This window comes from Balaenoptera acutorostrata, chromosome 3 (genome assembly GCF_949987535.1).
Source record: "Balaenoptera acutorostrata chromosome 3, mBalAcu1.1, whole genome shotgun sequence".
Classification (NCBI taxonomy): Eukaryota; Metazoa; Chordata; class Mammalia; order Artiodactyla; family Balaenopteridae; genus Balaenoptera; species Balaenoptera acutorostrata.
The window spans coordinates 175576043-175593639 of NC_080066.1; the positions used below are offsets into that span (position 1 = coordinate 175576043).

The following is a 17597-nucleotide window of genomic DNA, read 5'->3' on the forward strand; positions in this document are numbered from 1 at the left end:
GGGCTATATTAGCCAGGTATATATTTTTGACCTTGTGATTTGGAGATGGCAGATTATATAAGCTCTCCCTACCACAGAATGTGTGGACTTAGGACATCCTATATTAGGGATGGGAACTTGTCTTAAAGCAAGTAAATTCTTCATTTTTTATTAGTTAGTTTGCTTTTGTAACCTTTGGCAAATTTGCAGCTTGCTTTGCCTGTGTGCTAGCTGTTTTATTTGTGTTTGTATTTATCATCAGAAAGTGCCAACTAATAATATTTTTTAAATCTAATGGTTTGACAGATTTCTGTGACAAAACTTTGCTTTTTAAAAACTGGATCGGTCAACCTGGAGAAGGGATTTGCTTTAATACTGCTGCCTCCACTTTATCTCTCTGTGCCCACTGACACCAAAACAGCCATATTCAAGATCATCAGCAATTTCTAATGATAATTTTCTGCTAAAAGGTTGCTTCTGAATTTTGTTTAGATATTTTCTGCAGCATTTGCTACTGTTTATCTTTCTTTCACATAAAAATTGCTTCCATTGTCTTTCATGATAACATACTTTCACCTCTGTTTTTCTCCTACCTCTCTGGATATGCTAAGTCATCTTTGTAAGTACTTCTGTGTTCTCCAGCTTTCCTTCCTTTGCTCACTTTTCCTTCTGTTTAGTCTCTCTGAGTGATCTCATGGAGTCTCTTTGGCTTCTGTTACTGTCTCTTTACTGCTGATTTCCAGATCTTTTATCTGTAGCCAAGGACGTGATCCCCTGAGTCCAAGCCCATAGCCAGTGAGTGGCCTATAAGGAATCTCTATTTGGATGACCCACAGGCATGTCTGAAATTTATATCATCCTCTTTCATCTCGTGATTCTCTTATGATCAGGAGAGGAGTATCTGAATGAATGACACCCCTCAAGCCAGACTGGGAAGGCATTCTCAAGTATTGCTTCACTCATGTTCCCAGTACTTCATCTGGTCCTGTTGCTTTACCTGTCTGACTTCTCAGATCCATTGATTTCTCTCTATCTTTGCTGATACTGCCTTAGTGCAGGTCATTTTCATGTCTCGTCTGGATTCTCACTATGGCTGTGAATTTTCTCTGCTCAGCTTTGCCCCCTTGCATCCTATTATTCACGCTGTGGCTTGAGTGATCTAGTCTATTTAAACTTCTTTAATGGCTCCCCAGTGCCCTTAGGATAAAGTATCAAACTTTGAGAATGGCATACCAGACCCTTCACGTAGTTTGGTCCCTGTGTAACTTTTCTCTTCATCCCTTTTATTTCCTCAAAATCTGTTCTTTGACTATCATGCTGCCCTTTGCCTCTTGATCTTTGTGTGTGATTCTTCTTTTGCTTCATTTTTCCAAAGCTGAGCTTAGGGCAGGTGCTATCTGTGTATAATGCCCCTCTGTTAACCCTTTCATAGTACTTTCCATGCTGCCCTGAAATTACTTTTCTTTCTTCCAGAATAAACATGTCCTCCTTGGCAGTGAGACAGTTCTTCTTATTGTTTTCCTAGTGCCTGGCGTATTTTGCAGTATGTGTTGTTTGAATGAATTATTGAACTTCCCTTTTCCCCCTTTCCTCATTCGAATTTTGCAGTATTATTGGGATGCTATCCTTATTTTAATATTTTGTGCACTAAATGCTGATTTTAAAAAATTTAACCTTACTTTATTATTAATTCAGTATCTAAGTGATGTGTTCCTTGGGGCTGTTCCTTAAGGAGCTCAGACTTATTCATTTGCCCATTTAGCCATTTTTATGACTTGGTGTTCCTTCTGTAGTCTAAAGTATTTTAGCTTCAGCCTTTTCACAGTACTGCTGCTTCCCAGCTGATTGGTGGTTTCTTGGTTTCCTTTGCCTGTCCCTCTTCATCTCTTCAGCTTCTAATGTGAGAGTGCCTTAGGACTCAGTCCTAGGATTTCTTCTTTTCTCTGTCTGCACTCATTCCCTAGGGGCTCTTCCATTTTCATGGCTTTAAATGAATAGCATTTCTATCTTGATGACTCTCAAATTTCTTTCTCCAACTTGGACCACTTTTCTGAACTCAAGACTTGTATGTCAGCTGCCTATTTAACACCTGAACTTGGATGTTTAATAAGCATCTCAAACTTAAGACACCCCAAAGCACCAGCTCCTCCTGCAATTTTCTCTGTCTTAGTGAGTAGCAACTTTTTCTTTCCAGTTGCTCAGGCCAAAAACTTGGAGTCTTCCATATCTCTTTTTTCCCCTCTTATCCTCTATAACTAATTCATGAGCAAATCTTGTTGGCTCTTCTTTAAAAATACATCCACAATCTGACCACTTACCACTGCCTTGTCTGCTACCACTCTGGTTCAAGCCACCACCATTTCTCACCCCGAGTATTGCAGTAGCCTAACTGATCTCCCAGCTTCTGCCCTTGCCCTCCACCCTCCATTCTCCACAAAGCCGCCCGGAGAATTCTTTAGAAAATCAAAGTCTGAGCTTACCATTCCTCTCTCAAAACCTTCCAGTGGCTCGCCATCTCATGCATAGCAACAGCTTTAGGTCACCTATCAAGTTCATTGTATTTGTTCTCTGCCTCTTTTCTGATCTGACCCGTTACTTTCCACCTCACTTACTCTTCTCCAGCTACATCAGGGCCTTTGTGCTGGTCTGCCTGGGGTGTTCTCCCAGGTATTTACGTGGCTTATTCCCTCACAGTCTTCAGACCACTGCTTCAATGACACCGTCAGTGAGGTTTCTCTTACTAACTTGCAACACTCTCTACCTTCCTTTCCTGCTTAATTTTTCCTCTCTAGCACTTACTCCCATCAAACATACTTTATATTTTAATTGTTGTCTGTGTCCTACCACTGAAATGTTAGTTTCATAAGAGTAGAGATTGTTTTTTCCTGTTCACTGCTAAATCCATTTCCTAGAAACTGGCATGTAGTAGGTATCTGGTAAAAAATATGTGTTTAATGAATATGGGAACCTTATATTCCTAACTCAGCATTTCAGGGCAACTGTGCATCTTTATTTGCATGAAGTAAAATGATACCACATTAAAATTATTCTGGATGGCAGTTCAAAGTTCTCGTGCCAGTATCCTGAACTGTTGATCTTGATGAATTCTTTTCTCCCAAACGAATGTTTTTTAGAGCTTTAGCTCCCTCTTTTCTTACCTTCCTAATGCTCCTTAAAAGGATTCCCTAGTTTGTTAAATTTAAGAAATTGTATCAGTTATCATCCTTTTGGGAATTCACAGCATACATTAGCATATCAAAGGCCATGAGTACTTTTGAATTAAAGAAATCTTTAACTCAGTTTTTCATACTTAATTGATGATCATGTTGAAGATAGCAATTGTAAGATGCCGTCCAATTTTAGACATGTTAAATCGTGAAAAAAAGTTTTAAAATTGATGAAATATACAGTAATGATATCCTGAGACACATATTTGGGAACTGAAATTTATTCTATTAAGAGGTTATAGATACACAGATCTAAATATTAATAAAGGGTTAGTAACAGGCTATTTATAATAATGCTACTTTGTGTTCTGATATTACATATGTCACTTTTTCAAACAGCTGATAAGAAGTCTTCAAAATCGGTGGGCAGCGATGCACCCTGTGTTGTAAAAGTGGTAAGGAAATATCTCAGCTGATTGTTTTCTTTTCTGTTGATTTCGTTGTAGTATTTATTTTGTAAAACATTCTTTTTGATAACTAGAATTAATTAAACCATAAGGTACTACATTTTTAGTAATGTTTCATAAATATTAAATGAGACACAAAAGTAGCTTTATAGTTTTAAATAATTTGAGTTCAAAAATTCTCTCCCCTCTCGAGTTAAGAGTGGCACTAGTATCTGTGGAAAAAATGAATGAAAGCCTGGAGGTTTGCAGATGTGGAATAAAAATATTCAGCTCATTCTTTTTATTTCAGCTATATTTACAACAGATGAGATGCTTTTTATATTTATATCCTGCAAGACTGTACTACTTTAATGAAATTTTATTGTATTTCATCTTGCATTTGCTTCTGAACTTACCTTTGGTCAGTTTTTTCTTTTTATTTCCAATTATCTTTCCTCTCCTTTCATTTTAGTAAATGAAATTATTTATTTGTGGTCACTTTGAAACTTCTTTTTGCTATACTGACGTTGAAATTAGTTTGTAACGAGTGAAGGTAGACAGTATCCTGTCTAACGTAGGCATACTCTGAATAGCCAGGTCAATTTATATATTGGTGCACTAAACGGCATTTTAACTACTATTTTTTTGTTAGTATGCAAGGTAGTATGCATCTTTTTGCTTGCCAACATTTGTAAGTCCCCTCTTTCAAAGTTCTTTAATACATGTGACGAACATGTTTTTGTTAAATAGAAGAGGTAACAGAGTCTGTTATTTGGGCAAATTACCACGTAAGTCCCCTCACCCTGCTTTATTTTCCTAAAGGCTACAGATTTTTGAATTAGAATCACCCCAAGGTCTTTTGGTTTGATTTGTTTTATTTTACTCTCTTTTTAAAAAAGAATATATTTGATCTCTTATGAGTTAATAACTCTTTTGGGCCTGAATTGTTTTAGTGATTGTTTTCACCAACTTTTTATTCAGGCATAGTTTTTACAAGGAAATAAATAAACACAATTTGAATACTTTTGACAAATGCATATACCTATGTACCCCAACCCCTATTAAAATATAGAGCATTTCCATCATCCCCAAAATATTACTTTTGTCTTTTTCTGGTCAAACCCCTAATTTCCCACACCCTTGGAGGAAACCGTTTGTCTGAGGTTTTTCATGGTTTTTTTGTTTTTATTTTTTGTTTTTTTTTGCTGTGGATTAGTTACTCCTGTTCTAGAATGTCATATACATGGCATTTATACAGTACATTACTGTTTTGTCTCTGATTACTACATGCAACATAGTGTTTTGAAGGCTCATTTATATTGTTGGTGCTTCAGTTGCTTGGTCTGTCCTACTGCTCAGGAATACTATATCATATCCATACTAGGGTTTGTTTTCCGTCTCCTGTTGATAGACATGTGGATTGTTTCCAGTTTTTGGCTGTTATGAATAGAGCTTCTATAAACATTCTTGTACAAGTATTTTTGTTTTTCTTGGATCGATACCTTATAAATTTATAAGAAGTACCAGACAGATTTCCAAAGTGGTTTTTACCATTTTACGTAGCCACCAGTAACGTATGAGAGTTCTGGCTACTCCGTGTCCCCCTTCAACACTTGGAGCTGTTGGGTGTGTTTGTTTTAGCCATGATATCAGGAGTACAGTAGTGTCTCATAGTTTTAGTTTATATTTACTTAATGACTGATTTTGAGCACTTTTTCATCGTGCTTATTGGCCATTCGTATATTTTCCTTTGCGGAGTGCCTCTTCAGTCTTTTGTGGTCAACCCCCCCCCCCCTTTTTTTTTTAATAACTAGGTTGTTTTGCTTTTTATAATTTGGTAGTAAGAGAGTTGTTCTGGATACAAGTTCTTTCTTAGATATATATGTTGTAAATCTTTTCTCCCAGTTTGTAGTTTGCCTGTTTACTTTCTGAATACTTTTTCTGCATCTACTGAGGTGGATCATAGGATGTCCTTCCTTTATTCTGTTAATGTGGCAGTTATATTGATTGATATCTGAGCGGTGAACTAACTTTGTATTCTTAACATACACTCCACTTAGTTATGATGTATTATGCTTTTTACATAATGCTGGAATTGATTTGCTAATATTTTGTTAAGGATTTTTATTTTTTGTTCATGAGGGATATTGGTCTTTAGTTTTTTTCTAATATTCTGAAGATTAAAACATTTCTTATCTCATTGTTTGGTGTTGGTGTCAGGGTTGTTGGTGCACTGGGTTTGATCTCCCCTTCTGGCCACACAGCATCCTAAGTGTCCTGTCACGGGGCTCACTTTGCTTGTTTCCTGTCTTTAGAAGTCACAGTCCTATACTGCCTATTTTGTCTAATGTATGAGAATAGTAATTTCCTATATTTTGTCCAATTTTTGTATTTGTTTACAGTAGGAGGGCTAATTGGATGCCGGCTATTCCACGTGCCTGTAGGTAGAAGTAATGCTGGTAACTTTAGTAGGGGGGTTTATTGGTTTTTTCCCCCTGCTATTTCACTTTTCTTCATGCCTTTTCATGAAGTAGTGACTAACATTCCTTTTGAAATACTTAGTTTGCTGCTATATCAGAGGAACAAAAGTTCTTACTATTAAATTGGGTCATTTGCATGGAATATTATCTGCATTTGTCTTTGATATGACAGATTAAAATATTAAAATCTATGGGTAAGATTAGTTTCTTTTTTAGGATCTTTAAATAGTGTCCATTGTGAGGAGAAAGCTAGTCCCCTTATGACTTCTCACCCTCATGAGGTTCAGAAAACGCAGTTCCCTCTGACCACGCGGCAGCTGCTTCCCCTGCACGGTCGTTTCTGTGTCGCGGAAGGAAAGTGTGCCCGAGCCGTGTCTCGTAGGTGGGGCTGCTGTGTCACCATGTCTTTTTTCTTCTGTATAACCTGAGCTTCTTTAAATTGCGTTCTAGCTTAGAATGACAATATTCTTCTTCACTATGAGTAATCCTAAGTGTTTTATTTGTTATTCAATGTATGTAGCTTTACTTCTACAATCTTTTTCACTTACAGAGTTATGAAAGAGAATGGGTAGAAACAAGTATTTCCTAACTGCTTAAGGTAGCAAATTACTTTACATTTCTAAGTTTAAAACCATTTGTTACCAACCGTAGTTCAGTACTCTGTGTCTCCCGTCTCCTAATTTAGTTCTGTTTCCATTAGCCTATATTACTCCTTCTCTTTGTAATTAGGACAATGATAAATATTCAGTTGATTTCTCTTTTGCATTTAATATTTCAGTAACATTTTCAAAGTTGTGGTTTCTCTGTGATCCTGGAAGAATGCCATAAACAAAACAATGTTGACTTTTTCTTTCCTCTCTAAGGGACCGTTTAGTGACTGCTGTTTGCTTGTTTCTTCCCGAATACCTGTCTTTTCTGAACTCCTTTAAACCTCTGTAGCACTCATTCTATTTCCATTTATTTTACAATTTCACTTGCTAATATCCTTTCAGGCCACTACTTGTTTTAGTTTATGTGTTTATTTTATCTCCCTAACTGGATTTTAAGTTTTTGATGATAAGGACCTTGTTTTAAATTTTGTTTTCTTTATGCCACCCTTAAATGCCTTGAAAACTTTTTAGGCCTAATTGCTTACCGCCTTGAAACTTACTGATGCCACCTGCTTCTGCCTCTTGTCTATGCCTTTTAGTGCGGGCCTGTATGCATGATTTACCTTCACTTCTGATAGGTGTTGCCATAGCTCTGTCCATTGCTATTCTGCAGTTCTTATATTCTCAGAGCTTTGTAGTATTAAAAGTCAAAATGGTTCACCAAATATATAAAATGATTATCACTTCTTTCCAGTATTAAAATCAGAACTATTTACAAACACTTGCCATTTTAACCTCAGAAGCTATTAAATATCATGTTTTCAAAGAACATGTACTACTCTTTGGGGAAATTTCATAATTAATTACCAAAAAAAGCAAGATACAAAATTATTTATGGTATAGAGGTAATTTTATAAAATAGCTATATATGGAGAAAATGTATCAAAATATTTTCAGATTTTCTAAAGTAAGCACATATTTTATCTTTAGAGAAAGAAAAAAACTCAGCAAATGTTATTTAAGAAATAATCAAAGGCAAATTGATTTTTAATGTGAAATTAGACTTAATAGTGTAATAGCACATCAAATCAAACAGTGGTTCTCAGCTCTGGTTCTACAGGATAATTAGAATCTCTGGGTACAGGGCCTGGTTATTGGTATTTTTAGTAAAGTCTCCTCAAGGGATTCTTCTGAGCATCAAGGTTGAGACCCACTGGTAGAGTCTGTCGCACAGAGCACCTTAGTTATTTCCAGTGGACTCCTGTGCGCACGCTCCTGTTTACCTTTGTGTGGGGACCCTTTTGCTCAGTAGTGGCAACAGGTACCCTGTGCTTCTGGTGGGGCTTCCATGTTAATGTGGAAGACTTGTTAGCACACTTGGTTGCTTCTAATACGGATCTCTGCTCTGCGAAAGAGCTGCAAATATTAACCCACACATTTCTTACATTTGGTCTTGAAGTTAAGACTAACATATTTAAGATAGGTGTTTCGGTACATACTAAGTACATTTTCTCTCCTCCCGAATGACTGTGTCTGGTTTTGTTTAGGGCCTTAATCCTTACTGATTTACGGGAGCAGCCTTGGAGCCGTGGTGCTGGGTCACAAGAGATGGCAAACTTGTATTCTCTGCCTCTGGATAACTGGGAGACACTATCTGTATTTTAGTTCAGGAAAGTAAATGTGCAGAGAGAAATGGTAAATTGACCATTAAAATACTGGATAATGCAAGGAGAAAAATTTCCTTTTGTGATTTCTGGTTAATGGATCGTATAATGAATTAGTTCTCTCATTCCCCCTTTGCGGCCACGCCAGTGAGCTAAAAGCAGAACTGGAGGTGGAGGCCAGGCTTCTGGATCTTATGTTCTAACAGTTCTGTATATCGTAGTCCTTTCCCAGCATGTACTGATAGAAATCTGCGTTCCGAAGTTCTCTGGAAAAAAGTTGGCAGACTGATGTTTAATTTCCCTCGTTGATGTTATGAGAAGTGACCTGAATTTTCAATTCATATCTCATAATTCTTCGGTAGGAAGGAGAAACTTTATACAGCTTCATTTTTAAATGGCAGCCAGTTGCTTTTAGCTGGTGCCGTTGAAATATATCACATTTTAATCTTTTTTCTGTTGTCATCTTCATTTTGACACTTAGAAGTCTTAAAGAAACGTTTAGTGATATTCTAGTTAAAATGTCAGTCCCAATTTCTTTTCTAAATCTTGGCTATTACAGAGTTGGCAAAGTATTTTAGATTTGAAACATGTTAATAAAATTTTAGTGATGAGTTAAGGTATTTTCTTTAACAGAAATAGCTAGCTTTGGCTCGAGTGCAGTGCCAAGGAAGTAGCTCCTTTATTTTGTTATAATGGAATCTTATTGGATTAGAGAAAGTATGAAATGAGCTCAAAGAGCCTTCATTGTAATGGGGCTTTCAGTATAATAGCCTGATTTATATAGGTTGATTCTCATTACTATACGTTTAATAAATTATTGCCTGAAGGAAAGCTTGAGAATTAAAGTTGATATGACATAGATTGAAACTGAATAAATCAGACTTTTATACTGATGGTAATAAGCCAGGATTAGTCTTAGGAAAACCCCTTTCAAACCTGAATTGTGTTAATGAGCTACTCTAAAAGTTAGCCTTTGGAGAGTAACTTTACCAAAATTCCTTTCCTGAATTTCCGTTTCTTTTTTCATTCTTACACTGAGTTTGTTACTCCTGCTGAAGGCCTGTTCTCAGCCATGGGCTCTAAACATTCACAAGTGTCTGTCTAGCTCCCACTGCTGCAAGGAAAGGAACCACAGGTTATGGTGAAACTCAAGGTAATGAGTCCACAAATTAGAGATTTGGCATACCTTAGTACATTGGTTAGTTTTTTACTTCTTAAGGGGTAATGACATGCCAAATCCTTGTATACCATTCTCTTCCAAGGCTGGGCTGTAAAGTATACTTACTTGTAACAATCAAGGCTGACTTATATTCAGGTTCTGATCCCAGTGTTACATATGTTGCTCTCTTGCTGTCCAATATTCTTAACTGGCTGCGGCCTGACTCTTTGCATATTGCCTAATCAATCTTCCTATAAGTACTTTAACTAGGGATTCCTATTTTTCTGAACTATAAGAAATCTGAGATATTGGAACTGTGCGTTTAGAGTAGTTCTGTTTAAACCTTAAGGAGCAAAATTAACTTCTATGAGAGTGAGAGTATCTTGAATAAAAAAAGGTGAACATATTTTATGTATTTGCAAAAGGCATCTCCAGTAGCAGAAACCTACATATTTTCACAAATTTTCTCTCAGTTAAGGTAGTAGACCTCTTTTATCACTTCTAACGCTCCACTGACCCTGGAACTCCAGTTACACAGATATTCTGTCCAAAATAACTTTCTTCCCGTACTTCCTAAAAGGAAAGCAGCCCCAAAATTAGTTTAGAAATGTTAGCTTCCTTACTTGAAGTTTTTGCTACTTTTCAAAATTTTTCTCAGATTCTCAATAAACAAGATAATATCAACATAAAATATCAAACAAATATTAATCAATTTTAGACAAAGTTTACTGTATAAAAAGTCCACAAAATTAGAAGATCTTTCTCGCCACTCCAGATTTATTTCACAAGGCGGAACTCCCAGCAGGCTGATGTTTCTCATTTGTCACATAGCTTTTTGTGAATATAAGACTCTTTGCAAATAATTTTAACTGTTAATATCCTTTAAGGATATGAAACAAGTGTAGTTTAGTAAAGTTGATGGAAAACAGTTCTTATCGAGCCTTATTTTCCTCTTGACTTTAAATTGTCATGTGGGAAGTAAATGGTAGGGCTCCTTAGTTTGAAAATTCTGAGAATCAGTGTCAGGAAAGGATACAGTTACATGGACAGTGCTTGTTTGCTCTGGGAGTTCCAGAACACTCTTCTTTGTGATAAGGTTGGTTTTCTGCCAGTTTTGATAATAGATAAAATTGTAACGAGAAACAGGAAAGGAATGGGATTTTGCCACTAATTGAATAAATCAGGTATTGAAATTTTATTATTCATTAAATCTCAGAAATATCTTGTAGCCCTTTGGTGAAACAGTTAACATGGTTGCTGATCTTTACTTAAGAGAAAGCTTAATAATGATGAAGATAAGGTTAACAATTTTTCTTAAACTTCTGCAAAGACTGAGCTGTATATCTGATTTTGTATAGTTTATCGCATGTAGAAATGGAACTTGAGAGAAATACAAGACTTATGGACTCTTCTGAGACTATCTGAAACATTTTTGAAGAGTTTTACTTAATCTTAAACATATTTTATAAACTGAAGTATCAAAATCGTATTGTTTGGAAAGAAAATTGATTTATTAATCTGTTTTGAAGGTTCATTGAAAATTACTCAGTAATTTTAACTACTGTGCTTGTGCTAATGAACTCTTCTGTTTTAAGGAACCCAGTGACAATGGACCTCTTTTTACTGAATTAAAGTTCTACCAGCGAGCTGCCAAACCAGAGCAAAGTAAGAAATACAGTACACATATGTTTGCGCTTTTAAAATGACCACTGGTTTTGTTTTGTTTTGTTTTGTTTAAGCCAAGACTAGAACATTGGATCTTATATTAATGATGTTTTGTTATTTTTTACTTCATAGATAAATTCTATTTAAATGAGATTTGTATGAAAGAATTTTGATCCCTTAATTTGATCCCTTAACAGGTTTGTTATGATAAGATTTCACTTATATTGATAACATAGAGTTAATAAATAATATATGATTTAGGAAATATTGTTAAAAGTTGAGAATTAACCCTAATCCGTGAGTATGGCTCAGGGATCTCCAAGTCTTTTTTTGAGTGTTTTTCTAAATTCTGGAGACCATAACTGGCAGAGATTCCATCACATATGAACTAGAAGACTATCAAGGGAGAGAGCAGGACCTCTTCTAGCTACCCTTGTCCTCCTGTCCTCCAATCCCCTTCTCACCTTTCGTCCCCTCTAAAAATCCGCGGAATCTCCTGGTAGGATGGTATCAGGCTTGGGAATCTCTCGAGGGGCTTCTGTCTCTCCTCGAGCTTGATTTCCCGGTTGAGAACTTTTAGAATGAGGTAAAAAAACTTTTAGATAGGTGTAAAAAGTAAGTCTTTCTGTGGAAACAAGTAAACATTTACATAATTGGAGATATTAATTGTAATGGCATGTGGTTTGACTTTTTAAAAAATGTTTTTTGCAGATTTTTCATTTTAAAGACAATGTTTAGGACAGGATAACACAGTTTTGTGGGTTAATAAAAATGATTTGATTGTAAAATACTGTTCATTTGTTGGGTACAATGTATTGTTCACTTTCTTTTTTTATGAATAAAGGTGAAATCTTATTGCATGTCTATGTTAGGCATTCTGTTATTGATTTTTCTGAGAAAAATTGCTGATAAAAAAATTGAAATCACCAGCATGTGTTTTAATTTGTAGTTCAGAAATGGATTCGTACCCATAAACTGAAGTACCTGGGTGTCCCTAAGTATTGGGGGTCTGGTCTACATGACAAAAATGGAAAAAGGTAAAAATATGCATGTTTTGTTTTTCTCCTCCCTTTTTGAGCATTCGCAGTTCAGTTTGTTTAGTCAACAATTATGTACTGAGCACCTACCTACAGTACTGCTTGGCCTTCACCTGGGCTGTGTGGAATGTATTCAACAGAGATGAACAAGGTGTTCTGTCTCGTCTGGGGGACTTGTACCGAGTGGAAGCAGCTGCCTGGAACCCAGCTGACAAGTAGGAACAGAGCCAACTTGCCTGCATTGTTTTTTTCCCTTAAAAATGAATAAGCAAACACACAGAAAATTCCATGTTATTTATGTAAAAGGGAGCCCACAGGCTTCAATTTGGCATTTCCTGTTAGATACATAATCTGCCCACCTTTGTGAGGTTTCAGTCTAGCTGAAGAGAAAAAACAAAGCTGTATGAAACAACCAGACGCCAGTTAAGTGCTAAATTGTGTGGTGCTGACTCTTACATGTCTTACGAGTTCAGAAGGGAGAGAATGTCGCCGGCAGAGTTGAGTTGGAGAAAACCCCCAATGCTTTTGATGCATAATTGACACTTTAAAAATACTTAAATGAATGAATGGAGCATCATTCAGCAATGCTGGTAGCTGAGATTTGAAGAGTAGGTTTAGTTGGAACTGGGGTATATTGGTTAGGATGCTTTCAGCTGCAGGTAAAGATAAAACTGACTCAGCTCTCTTAAGTAATTGTCAAGTGCCCAGCTTCCTTTGTCTTGCCCTTTTGCCCTCTTGGCTCTGTTCTCTATTAATTCCCCATTGTATGGTCTCCAGGTGGCTGCCCATTTCTAGGCTTCGCCTGCAGACACAGTGCCCAGCAGCAGAAAATGGGATTGCTTCTTGCGAGTTTCACTTTCCTGGCAGGGAGACCTTTCCCAGGGGTCTCGTGGCAGACTTCCCCCCATGTTTTCTTGGTCAGAGTTTTATCGCTGCTCATTCTTAAACCAGCCACTGGCAAGGGCAGAGTGATCACAGTGATGAGGTGGGGGGAAGCCTGAACCAGAGTGGTACGCTGTCGGAGAAGAGGGAGAGCAGAGGAGCTGCTGGGGGGGCCGCCAGCGTTGTTCACCAGGAAGTTCTTATCCTGGAACCCAGGCACCTGAGGGAGCGTGGGAACTCCCTGGAATGACGAGAGAACATTTTGTTATATGTGGTTTTGCTGGGACAAGTTTCTATAGTTTTTAGAAATTTTCTGGGGAAATAGTATAGAGCAAGGATTAAGTTAAGAGTTAAGGATTCTAGAGGCAGACACTTGGTTTCAAATCTGTGTTTTGCCCCTTAAAATGTGTGTGACTGGGTAAGTTACTACTTTTTGCCTCAATTTCCTCATCTGTGAAATAGAGTAACACCTATCCACATAATAAGGGGTATTAAATGTAAAGCTCTTAGAATATGTGTGTTAGCTTTTACTCTCAAAGGGGTCTTTAATCCCTTAAATATTAAGAACTGCTGGTTTAAAAAATCACTGTAGAGAAGGAATAGCATCTCAAGTGGGGAGTAACAGGAACACAGGGTCAGAAAAGGCTTCTGGCCTGCTGGCTGGCCTCTTGGCCATCTTTCTTTTTTTTTTTAATGAATTTTTTTTCCAGACATGACATTATTTTATGCATGATTGGCCATCTTTCTTTAACAAAGAAAGGGAGGACTTGCACACACATGAGAAAGAGAAGGAAATAACTTGGAGAAAGAGGCTGAGGCAGGTAATGAAGATGGGGAGGAAAGGCCTGTTTGGGGCCTGTGTGCAGTAGGTAGTTGGAAGCTACTGCACGTGTTTGAACAAAGGGACAGACACCCTCGAGGTACAGCTGACTCACCATTGACTTGTGGTGACCTTACAACTCGGCCTGTGTCTTCTGTAACAGAGTGCCTAGAAGTATTTCCTAAACGGGAACGTTGATCACCTATAAGATATTGATTTACTTCTTAGGTTGAAGCTCTTAAAAATATCATTTTAGTTCTCTTAGTTCTTTTTTTTTTTGGCTGTGCTGCACGTCTTGCAGGATCTTAGTTCCCCGACCAGGGATTGAACCTGGGGCCCCATGAGTGAAAGTGCCAAGACCTGACCACTGGACCGCCAGGGAATTCCCTCATTTAAGTTCCTACAAAAGTAAAAAAATAGAAAGTAAGATTGTCCTTCCAGCCCTCCTCCCCTGCCAGAAATCCTTACTTTCCCCTGTAACTCATCTGAAGTGATATGAATATAAGTGCTTAGAACAGTGTTAGGCTCATAAAAATGTTAGCTGCTATCATTATTAAATCATTTATACTGATTTATATATTCCCATTGTTTGCATTGTTTTATCCAAGTCCCCAGGAAAGTATACATCGATGGTTTTACTTTAGAAGAGTTATTTAAAGTAGCTTTTCCTTTTAGTACTCAGTGGTAGACATATCCTTGCAGAAGAATGTGGTAAAAATTTATATGCAGTATTCAGAATCATGCTTCACTTGATGTGTATAATTTAGACGTGGTGAGGCGATTAAGGGATTGTTGAGAGCAGTGGTGGAGTGATCTGTGAATAAAAACAAAGGTCTACTTCATGTGATATATTAATAGATCTCTGGTTGAATTAACCAAGTGTGCTTTAGTTCCCTTTCAGAGTAACAGCAGAGATTGTATTCTTGTTACCTACATATTATTTCATAATAATTACACAATCACATCACTTATTTGTAAAAACAAATGTGTACATTTGTCCTTGGTCTCATCCCTCAACCTCTCAAAACCTGTTGTACAGAGGAAATCAGGGAGTCAAAATTACTGTTCCCTCTAATATTTTAGAGGTCAGGGTACTGAAAATCTTGCAAGAATGAAGACATTTTGCCACTGACTAATTCTGTGACTTTGGACAAATCAATTTACCGCTATAGACATTAATTATTTTATTAAAAGATGTTTCGAAAGATCTCTAATTCTCTTCCACTTCAAAAATAGGTAGAATCTTGAATTTTTTATTTCGCGTGTTGTCTTTTAAATGTTAGCTCTTCCTTCCTTACTGAACTTTTCATATTGTATTTTTATCTTAGAAACCTAAAATATATAAGTGGGGTTTTTGGGTCCTACTTAATGTTCATTTATAGCGATATGTTTGGTGTGGTGGTCAGGAGCATGGATCCACCACTTCCTAGAGGACAAGTTACTAATGATCAGTTTTCTTCTGCTGTAAAATGGGGCTCATGGGACCTCCTGCCTCATAAGGGTGATGTGAAGTTTAAATGCACTGATACATCTAAAGTGCTTAGAATAGTGCTGTTCTCGTACCAAGGCTTCAACAAATGCCAGCTGTAGTTGTTACGATGGTTATTAATCTTATCCCCATTTGAAGATATTTTGATACATTTTGAGTGTGTTCTTGGTTTTTATTGATTTTATTGAATGGTTTAACTAGACAACTCAGAATCTGGAAAACTCTATAAAGATAAAAGTGGCCCACAGAGCAAAAGGTGAACCATGTTACTGCAACTAGGTGATGTTTTTCAGTACACACTGAAATATGTGTGTATTGAATCTGGTTATTGAATGGTTATTGAATCTTAGAATTTGGGTGCTGGAAAAGACCTTAGAAAGCATGAGGCCCTACTCTCTCATTTGACACCTATGGAAATTGGGGCCCAAAGAAGAAACGTGACTTGGCCAAGGTGACAGAGTTGGTTTGTGGCAAAACCAAAAATCTTCATGTTTTTCCAGGACATTTACTGTTCCCCAAATCTTATTTGTTGAGTACTTAGTATACAGTTCTTTTACACCATTTAAGCAGTTTTACTGCATTTAGCTATTGTTACAGCATCTCTTGACAGTCCTGATTTTAAAAGAATGTTAATACTGCTAAAATGTGCCTTAAAAAAAGAGAACAGTCACAGGCAGGAAGCTAATATACAGAAACATAAATTAACATTAACTATGACAAAAATTAGTGACATCAATCTTACTCAGATTATTTTATCTTTACTGTGAAGTATCTGTTGTCTTCTCTCTGTGGGTGTTTTCTTACATTGAATATTGTCTCATGTAACTTGCTGAGACTAGGAGACCCGTAAGGTAAAAGTCAAGACAGGAAAGCTCTCACAGCTCTTGAGATTTCTAGTTGGAAGAACTTGTTTCAAATGTTTGTCTTTCCTTCCTTCTTTCTTTCCTTGCCTTGTCTTTCTACTTTCTTAGTAAACATTGCCTTGAAAAAAATTACTTTGAAAGGAGAGTACTCATTGCAAAATAGGTTTTCCTGAGTTACATTTTGTTCATTGACTTTTCTTGTTTGTCTTTAGTTACAGGTTTATGATAATGGATCGCTTTGGGAGTGACCTTCAGAAAATATATGAAGCAAATGCCAAAAGGTTTTCTCGGAAAACTGTCTTGCAGCTAAGCTTAAGAATTGTATGTGAGCTACATTCTTCTCGTTTTTAATCCAGTAAAGCCTAGTTGTGTTGAAGCTCGGTCCTCTGCTGGTTGGTGTTAGGTACTGCATTAATTTATTCTATATGATGCTTTTATAGCTGGATATTCTGGAATATATTCACGAGCATGAGTACGTACACGGAGATATCAAGGCCTCAAATCTTCTTCTCAGCTACAAGAATCCTGACCAGGTAGTTTTGTAACTTTAATTTTTACTGTTTAAAACCTGTTGTTTGAAAACAAGTATGGTTGCTATGAACTTTTGAACCCCTGCAGAAGTTTTACTTTTTCAACTAGATATGGTAATAATAATATTTCTTCTTGACACTTTTATCTAGTTAACATTCTACATTTTTGATGCGATTTGTTGGCACTTTATCAAGTTGGCTATTTTGCCCTAAATAATATTCAGAAGAAGTACTTGTGATACAAAATGAATTTCAAATAGCTGTTTGGGGGTGGAAGCTTAAAATTATATAGTGCACCAATGAATTATGTTTGCCTTTCTGCTTTGTCATTTTTTAAATTTCCTTTGTTCAAGAAATCCATCAAATGTAAGTGTTCTGTTACTTGGAGAATTTGGTCTTTAACATGTTGATTATTGGAATCAGTTGGTTTACAGAAATATCTTAGCTGTCTAAATTTTGTAGGGTTTGGAATTCAAATGTGCATTTTTTAAGCTTATTACATTCACTTTGTAATTTTCACTTTTTAAGGAAAGGAGAAAAGCTAATGTTATTGTACCTTTATTTGGGTCAGTTTAGTTGGAGTAGAGGGATTCATAATTTTCTTGAAGCTGATTCCATGATTTTGGTAAAAGTAAGGTTTCGTTGACACTCATAGTTGGGCCACTGTATTTAATCCATTTCATGTGTGTTCTCACTTCTTACTTGATCTTGTATAAGAAAGGAATATTTAAACATTTTAACTGTGTATGTCGATATGCCATACTTTATTCTTTTTTGTCTCAGACCTAACTTTGACTTCCTCTTGCTTAGTTTTCCCTTTTCTTTT

The 17597-nt window shown here is 36.6% G+C and overlaps 1 protein-coding gene across 3 annotated transcripts in view; it reads left to right on the forward strand.

The window, feature by feature from the left end:
• Window positions 1-17597, forward strand: part of VRK1 (VRK serine/threonine kinase 1) — a 75931-nt gene that overhangs the window by 34028 nt on the left and 24306 nt on the right. For all 3 annotated transcript variants that reach the window (XM_007178878.2, XM_007178879.2, XM_007178880.3), the window contains 5 exons: window positions 3546-3601; window positions 11081-11150; window positions 12100-12187; window positions 16454-16562; window positions 16682-16774. In XM_007178878.2, the coding sequence (XP_007178940.1) occupies window positions 3546-3601; window positions 11081-11150; window positions 12100-12187; window positions 16454-16562; window positions 16682-16774 (416 nt within the window). The remainder of the gene's footprint in view (window positions 1-3545; window positions 3602-11080; window positions 11151-12099; window positions 12188-16453; window positions 16563-16681; window positions 16775-17597) is intronic.